Source organism: Notothenia coriiceps, unplaced genomic scaffold (genome assembly GCF_000735185.1).
Source record: "Notothenia coriiceps isolate Sejong01 unplaced genomic scaffold, NC01 NC01_scaffold00037246, whole genome shotgun sequence".
Taxonomy (NCBI): domain Eukaryota; kingdom Metazoa; phylum Chordata; class Actinopteri; order Perciformes; family Nototheniidae; genus Notothenia; species Notothenia coriiceps.
Genome location: NW_011369947.1, coordinates 25,164,776 through 25,174,012, shown reverse-complemented (window position 1 = coordinate 25,174,012; position 9,237 = coordinate 25,164,776). Strand labels below are relative to the sequence as shown.

At 38.6% G+C, this 9,237-nt stretch overlaps 1 protein-coding gene across 1 annotated transcript in view; it reads right to left on the bottom strand.

The window, feature by feature from the left end:
- Positions 1-5,279: 5,279 nt before the first annotated feature.
- The window catches only part of LOC104966544 (serine/threonine-protein phosphatase 2B catalytic subunit alpha isoform), a 57,023-nt gene continuing 53,065 nt past the window's right edge, over positions 5,280-9,237 (bottom strand). The window contains exon 14 of the mRNA XM_010795727.1: positions 5,280-7,019. Coding sequence (XP_010794029.1) covers positions 6,811-7,019 — 209 coding nt within the window. The 3' untranslated portion in view covers positions 5,280-6,810. The remainder of the gene's footprint in view (positions 7,020-9,237) is intronic.

The following is a 9,237-nucleotide window of genomic DNA, read 5'->3' as shown; positions in this document are numbered from 1 at the left end:
CTGCAACGGATCTGATACAGACTGATCCAGATTTGAAATATCTCTGACGTCAGAAACAAGGAGCTCCGCCTATATGGGCAACTCTCCACCAATCAGGAGGAGACAGCCACGGCCATTGCCGCTTGAAAGCGCTGGAGACGTTGTAGTACATATGCCAGGCCTGAAAGTGGCGCTGTAGTCTGCTACAAAAGCAGCGAAGAAGACTTCTCAAAGAATCAGCCCTTACAAAAACAGGGCTGGAAAAGAGCAAATAGAGCAAAATGAGGCATGGCCAAAATGCATGATCTGTTTGGTATTTTGAAAAGAAAACTTCACAGACATGTTTTATATAGGTATGGCTCTACAATATATTATTCAAATATAGCATGATAGGTCCACTTTAACCATTAATAGCCCATTAAGATCTTGTTTTCCATCAACGACAGTTATTCTGTATTGGCCTGATTTGATAACACATTTAATAGTAATAATTAGACCATTTAAAAAAAACTGATTCAAGAGCATGACAGAAAGAGTATAGAAAAGTGATGGGATTAAGCAATACAGGTCTTAAAATAAGCATTTTATTTCGAAAAAAATAAAGTGGAAATGTGTTATGGATACTATATTTACAGGTTATTCAATTTAGAGAGAGCGTTTAACATTAAGGCTATCTAAGTGTTGCTAATATGTTTTGTTGATGAATGCATGTGACAGTTGGAAAAGATCTTAAAAAGTGTGTCGCTGTGTCTTTCTGTTTCTTAATATCCTTTTCCAAAGTACTTCATCTTATAATTAATTACATAGAATTCTTGGATTCCACAGTGTTTATATAAAGCTAAGCTGGCTTCCTCTACCCATCACCAGCCCTGTCCCCTCCCAACTGGTAAGTGGTGTCAGGACAGGAAAAAATAAGTGATAGGAGTTGACGATGCATTCGAAAAACATTTGTTAAATGTGAGATTAAATGGTCATTCGTACCCGCTGGCTGCTCTGGGCTGGTCTCCACATCCGCCCAGTTTTGCGTCAGGAAGGGAAGCCGATGTATTTCCTCCCCTCCTTTATCTAAAGGAAGTGCTGAAAAAAGCCTCAGCAGCGAAGCGCCACAGCACCTTTTCCACTCTCCGCTCAGTTGGAGTCTGAGGAAGAAGAAGTCGAAGGAGTTTACGCAGAGTCACCATGAAGACCATCAGGGTTCTCGTCCTGCTGCTGTTCGTGTCTGTCCATGTCTTCACACCAGGTAGGAAACACTTGTGGCTGGGATACATGCTGTTGGATTAGTCTTAGATTGAACAGAATCAGAGCTGAGGGCCCTTAAAGTCTAAGATAGCTTCAGTCTTGTTCTGTGCTGTGTGAGTGCAGAAGGTAAAAAATCCTTATTACTGATGTGTTTCTTATTTAATGGTGTCAAAACATTTCCACACCTGGGCTAAACTGTCAAACGTATTTGCTCGAGTGTAAAACTTTTTTGGTGTCTTAAATTACTCATGTTTTATTCTCTGTGATTTAGTTTTGTTTTGCAAAGATTAGTATCCCAGTGTTGTTCAGAAGACACTCTGAACGGTACCTCAGAGACATCCACTCCGTGTGTTTCCGTTCATTCAGTGTGAGATAAGCATTGTGTATATGTGTGTGTGAGCCCTTGGTTGTGCTTTGTACGAACAAGTACGAAAAAAGCAAAAGGAAAGGTAGATTTTTTTTAAATTAGAAGCATTAGATATCAAGCACAAGTCTAAATTTAAGGAGCAAAAGTTACAAGTGTGTGTCTCATGGTTGATGGAGAGGGAAAAAGAGGGTGGCTCAGGATTTGTTTGTTTTCCCTGTACTGAGCCAAAAGACCTTTTATCTGTCCTGCGCCGGGCAGATAGGCAGTGGGAACCAAAGCGCCCCCTCTCTCACAGAGACAACAGATCTTTGTCCTGAGACCCAAGTGTCCCAACTGGAAACAAATCTACTTCCAGCGTTTAGTGGTAAACATCTGGAGGAAACACCCTCGCCCAACAGCCTGCACGGCAGCAGAGGTTTTCTTTCCACACAACTTTCAGAGCTTTAATTGACATTTTCAACTAATACTTGAGACTTAAGTTGACTTGAACTTGTCTCAAATGACTTACAGTATTTGTGATTGATTTAAGATTTGCTACAAGTCAAATTTCGTAAAGGATTTAACGCCTAAGACAGGCTCCAAAATACTGGAGACCTAACTCAAGACTCCACTTAAAGGACTTTTCTTGACTTTTCTTGACTCCAAATGGTTGATACTTGTGTGTAATGGGATACAACTTCACCACTTGAAAATTGATAATTGACACATGATCCAAAAAACTACAAAGGTTTGACTTGGACTTGTCTCAAACGACTTTGAGGTGTTGAGACTTGCTCAAAAATACCAACAGAATGGAGACTTTACTTGACACCTGATACAAAATACTTGAAGTATCACTTTGTCTCAAATAGGTAGACTAGCTCTAGAATATGTGAAACTTGGACCCTTGTTTTAAGAGGACTGGAACTTCCCTTGGACTTATCCCAAAATAACTTCAATGACATAGAGATTTGAGGAGTTGACTTGGCTTCAGTGAGTACTCTGGTGAGGAATATGTTGAGTGGGATCCTAACTGACAGCAATGAAGACAGGATGCTTGGCTGCTGAGATCAGAGGATGCCAATAGTATGTCTGGAACAGGATGCAGCTTCACACTGCTGCAGGGCTTCAAGCAGAGGATATCCACCTCAACACTCCACGACCTCCACCGTTGACTTCTACTCTGACACTTGGAGCTGGCACGCCTTTGTCTCAGACGCCGGGCTTTAAAGCCTTGCCAAACAGGAATGATGCAAATATGCAACCGTGAACTTAAAATAGAGAATCTGTCTGAGGAAATGTTTTGCGTAGACAAACTGATTCTGGTGCCTACGAAATGGAGCATTGTGAATTCCTAGATAGCACATTATATTTTATTATCCCGCTCTGACCCCAGACAGTCAGCATATAAATCATAGTCACCATGCTGGACAATAGCTTTTGGTCACTGAATTCACCTAAAATAAATAAGTTCTGTTTCTTCTTTACGGTTTTATCAACAGGGGTGAGTCAAACAACAACAGCAGATATAAAGCTGTCAACAAGTAAGTAGCTATGGCATCTAAGGAATAGTTTTACACTTGGTAAACTCTGGTGGAGAGTAAGACAATGCTGGGAAAACCATTGGTTGTGCTAAGTTAGGTTAATGCTAGTGCTAACGTGGTTCATTGTAAAGTCCAACCGTTAGCTGGATTCAAGTGACTCACTTTGAGCACTTACCAGATGGTCCACCCTGCTTGTGTTATTTTTTCCAAATCTTCTTTTTGGCCCACTCTTTGTGGAAATATGGTGACCATCGTAGAGCTCCAGTTACCCCTGGAGGGCTACAATAGCCTTTTTTCTCCTTTCTTGATTCTCAATGTCAGTGACATCAAGATAAACTCAACGCTGATAAGGTTTTCATGTCCCGTCATTTGTGTTGCCCAGCACAAAATATAAGCAATCCATTCACATGTTTAAATAGATTTTCTATGTAATCATGCTGTGAAAAAAAATGCGTGGTTGAATAGTCAGTAGATTGTTGGAATCAGGGTGAAACTAGCATGGAAAGGTTCCAAGTTGAAAAACTGTTTAGCAGCACCTTCGTTGGTCAATTATTTCAACACAGTCTCACGGCATTTTGTGTTGTAGTCAGGAAATTATCCTATTGATTCGTGTTCACCAACACGATTTCCCCGTTTTTTTCGTGTCACACAGAACGATTTTAAAAGCAATGTAAATAATAACAAATTAGAAGGAAAAATTGATTTTAAAAAGTACAGATTTCAGTATTCTGATACAGAACGATTTTGGAAGCAATGTATTTCTATTGGTATGTTTCGTGCCTGCATCAAATAATAACAGATTAGAAGGAAAAAAAGATTTTAAAAATACAGATTTCTGTATTCTGAGGCTCTGAGCCCCATTTATTTTCNATTCATTACAAATCAACTGAAATATTGCTGATTATGGCATACAGCTTAAGCTTGGTCTGAGGAACTATTCTAATTTTTTGAGATAGGATTTTTTAGTTTTCTTAAGCTGTATGCCATAATCAGCAATATTTCAGTTGATTTGTAATGAATCCAGAATGTATGACATTTTTGTTTTTTTAATTGCATTACAGAAAATAAAGAACTTTATCACAATATTCTAATTTTCTGAGACAGTCCTGTAAAAGACGTACAAAGTGCATTTTGCATGATAGGTCACCTTTAAATGTAATAACTGTTGAAGCAGGTGATGAAGAAGTAAGTCGTTACAGGGGGGCTGCTCAAATACAAGCAATGACGTTTTACCATTCTTCATTGTTTATGTCACAATGCCTCAGTGTCTTTGACTGTTTTCTATTCACGAGTCCAGCGGTTGGTTTGATGTGTTTTTTGTAAACATCTTATCATTGTGTATGATAATCATGGTTTTTGATCTACGGACACAGCACTAAGAACAACTTTCCTACCACTTGACATTGACATTTATATTTTCATTTTGCAGAGACTTTATCTTAGTTTTCTTTTCATATAAACCCTCCGAGGATACCAAATCTAGCTCTTGTTTTTCTGGCACTCCCGAAAAAAACAGGATGCCAGAGTTGTCTTCCTTTCATTTGAGCATTGTGTTTGATTTCAGCTGAAGTGACCAACGAGAGACACTTGGAGGACACGCAAGTGAAGGCTGCTCAGTAAAATATGTCGGAGTACTTTATTTGTTGACTGGAAAGTAGATTTCTCTGATGTGTTTACTCGAAGATGGGAGGTTTAATTTCCAACACACCAGAGTTATTAAAGCATCGATATCAAATCTTGCCACATTTTGATCTTTGTCTGAAGGAGGAAGCCTGCAGATCTTGTGTACACAGGTATTATTGTGCACGCTTGGCTCAAGTCACTGAGGTTGATGAAGAGGAAACACCTTTGTTGCCAAATTGCCAAGGAGCAGTTTCCCATCTGCACACCGGCCAAAATGCTTGAGAGGAAATGTAACAGCAAAACACGGAGACTCCTTCGCAGAACTCATAGTAGTGTGAGGATGCTAGCTCCATATACTGATTTTAAAGAACGTTTCAGGTCTCTTTACCTCTCTTGAACTCTGACGTGATGATATAATATGTCTGTTAGCAACGGGTGTTTTCCTGTTCTCTCTTTTGGAAAAAAACTATGATGTAGCTGAGTCACACACACACACACACACACACACACACACACACACACACACACACACAGGAGAAGCGGGTTCATTTCAAGTTGAAATTCATGCACATTTTTATTGAACAGTTATATAAAATACTTTTCATAGTTGCAAGTGCATGCCTCATCTGCCAACAGTTTTGAAGTTAAATTACAAAAAGCAAGGCTTCATGTCGTGTAGTGAATTACTTGGGCACTTAAGCAGTTCTTAAAAAAGATCAAAGTTATTTATTTTTTTAGTTTCATCTTAAAGTATTGAGCAGTATCAAACCTGTAACTGATATACAAAGTAGAGTTCCAAATAATAATGGTAATAATAATAATAATCAAATTACACTTTCTGTGGCACATTTACAGAACAAAACTGATTTACCTGTTATATGACACAAACAGCTAATCATGCATTTTTGAGTTACACATGTAACCACACACCTCACAAGAATTGTCAAACATGCTTAATTGGACTGTGTGCACTTACAAGCGCAGGTTAAAAATATGATTTCTCATCCATCTTAGATAATTAAATGCTTCAATTACAAAAGAAGTTGAAGGCATAGAGCATCATGGTGTTAATTGAAAGTATGCAGGTATACGTTTCCAGTATATGTTCACTAAAGCGCAATATATCTCAAAACAGGCCTCCACAGCCAAGGTATTCAGATTTTCTATTTCCTTGATTTTTATAAAACATGCATAGGCAGACACTTTAAGTTTATTGTATTTTCTTTTTTACACAATATAGGTTCTCTATTTTTACTTTGTTCGCAATACTTCAAAAGAGAAAAATTAACACTCAATTCCAGCAAGCCACGATAAATCTACCCCTCCCCCCTTCCAAAAGAGACAAAAAAAATAAACATATTTGCAAATGATAGATAGGTAAATGTAAATTCCAGTTATGAAACTCAAGAAAATAGGTATTCATTACCGAGTTATTTAGCCATTATACAGAAAAATCAGGTCAAAGCACACACCAAAAGAACCTGAGGTAAGCATAATATGTACAAAACCATAAAATGTTCCAATATTTGGCATTTCGACAACATTGCAACATTCTTTTTAAGACTGCCTAATTAATTTCAGAGCTATTTTATAAGAGTAGCAAAAAAAAGTTATCAATAAATAGTCCTTATTTAGTTTGTACACCCTTATATGTTAAAAACACGATCTCATGTTCTGTCCTTTTTAGTGCTGTATTTTTGTAAACGTACAATAGTTAGTAAGAAGTTACACGGCTTTCTGTGTAAATGAGCAAAGGGTCTTTCAAGAAATAAAAGAAAATGATTCACCTTTAAGATCTCTTTCTCTCCGACTATCCGCAGGGGGGTGGAGGATCGAGCTCACTAAAGGCCTGAGCTTCAGAAATGTGACCCGGCAATAACTTAGCAGATTTGATTATGAACTAATATTTAGAAGGCATATCCAAAGACTAGAAAGTGAGATGGGCCCCCAGCGTGAGCCATAGATGCCTCCCCCCTCCACAATCCAACTCTCCCCCCTTCTTTGCCCCTCCTGCGGCGGGGGCCGTGATGAGACTGGGGGCTGGGCGGCCCCTCTGGCCAAAGAGGCTCCGTGCTGCCTTCACTGGATGTTGCTGTCGCTGCTGGTGCTGCCCTTGGCGTCCGTGCCGTTGGTCTCCGAGGACAACGCCTTGTTGAGCGAGTTGAGGCTGGCGTCGGACGAGTTGAGGCTGGCGTCTCGCCGCGGCGGCATCCTCTCGTTGATGCGGTCCAGACCCTTGGCCTCTGCGAAGCTGGTGATCTTGTGCTGGGGCGAGAAGCCTTTGATGGCTGTTGAGATGCAAGAAACAAAAGGGGGAAATAGTGGAGAAATCAGGAGTGGTTTAAGAGGGCAGGGATGAAATGATTAATAGAATGGGTCACACGCTCACATTCACCCACACATCACCAGATTTATCTTTGGTTTGGTCTCATGGAATTGTTGTAAATATTGAACTGAGAAAAGGACAACACTCAGACGGCATCTATCCAAGTTATCCATGAGAGATGAGTATGTGAAGGCATGTTAACAGTAATGATACCTGCATCATGTGATCCCTAAAGAGCTTTCTTTAAAGGAATAGTTTGTCATTTTGGAAAATATGCTTATTTACTTTCTAAGGTCACGGATGATAATAATAAACAAAGTAAGCATAAATTAGAAATGGTAAAATAGCCTGGCTCTGATAATCAGCCTATTGGCTCTTTTAAATTACATTATTCAACACGTTAAATTATGTTTTTGTTATCTGTTCTGAAATCTATAATTATGTGGAATTACATTTGAGTAGTCGTTATTACGGTCTAAGCTTAGAAAGTGTAGATCCAAACCAAACAAACAGATATGAGAGACGTACTGATCTTCTCATTAAAAAAGCCTCTACCCAACAGAGGCATGGCAAATAAACTAAACTAAAATATCACTCACCTCTGCTCTGAATAATAGATATCAATGGCATTACTGCGAAGGGAAACAACTGAAGAAGTAGATCTGCTCTGCCTTAGTCGAAGTGGAAATGAGAAATAAAGCTTCCCATCTTGGTTCAGACTACAGAGCCTCCGTGTTGTTGTAAACATGCAATTCATCAATTCATAAGTTGACTTTGACTGATCGCCTCGCGAAAGCTGAGAAAAATACACCTCTTTCTTGAAATGTATTAATTTTTCACCATGCAGCATTTGCTTTGTATGTTGAACTCTTAACAATAACATACATTCAAAAATAAATCTACCTTATCTCTCAGTTAGGAAGTAAACAAGCATATTTCCCTAAATGTCCACTTTAACTGACATATGTGTTTATGATGACTCAAATCTGAACTAAACTGTGTTCAAATGGATATATCGTACAGCATATTACATAATCGTCACCTTGAATGTTTAGTCGTTAAATAACAGATAAACAATTAATAAAAAACACACTTTTGTGAAATGACAACACAATAACACATTATAAAGATTTACAAAATGATAAACTGCACAGACGAAAGGATCAGATAATCCTTCTAAATCTAAAGAGGGTTCTACTGGAATCAGGGTCTACAGGTTTTCACCGTGCCATCAATCTGTGCTTTAATCTGAGAAAACTGGACCATTTAATAAATGGCAGCATATTCAAATATCAAATCATATTTTAAGTCGGGCACATTGCAGAACACCTGAGGACCCCAAACATCCAGATCACCCCGTCACGTCAGATTAAAAAATGACATAAAAAAAGGGAAGAAGGAGAGTGGTAAAGAAGAGACAAATAAATAACGAGGGAGGGGGAAAACAAATACTAGAGTGGAGCCCACTGAGACATTCACTTTCACAAAATAGAACCACGTTGAGACTGAGCTCACGTACAGAGACACTACAGAGGAACGGGGGTGCCAACACCTTGTTTGGTCTGCTGGAGCATGCAGCAATAACTTAAGGATTCACGGGAGTGTTTGAAGGGTGGGGGTCACAATGTGATTCAGCCTCAAGTCCAATAAAAAGTAGATTCAATTCAGAGTTAGAATAAACATCTGTCAACTCAACACGGATTCATTCATTTCAAATGGGACTTCTATGGAGGCTCTGAGAGACAAGTGAGAACATAAAGAGATCTAGGGATACATTTTCTAAATCGGATCAAAAATGTTTCTGGTTTAAGAAGAGGTGAAAAAAGTTGATTTAAAAAAAAAAAGTAAGATCTTTTTTGTAAGCGCTTGTTGTTGTAATACTAATTTAAGCCACAAGAGGCTCGCGTACACCAATACCAAATATTTTAAATAGGACTAAAAGCAACTTGATAAGGCACAATATATGTACCTTGAGTTAAACATTTATGGAAAAACTCCTGAAAGAAAACTCAAATATTTCTAGTCCTATTTAGAACATGTTTACTTCAGCCTCTTGTGGCCAAAACAAGTATTACAACAACTAACTCAACAAATTAAAATGAACTTTCATTTTCTTAAAGTGGACCTATCATTCTATATTTGAATAATATAGTGTAGGACCATACCTATATAAGGCACAC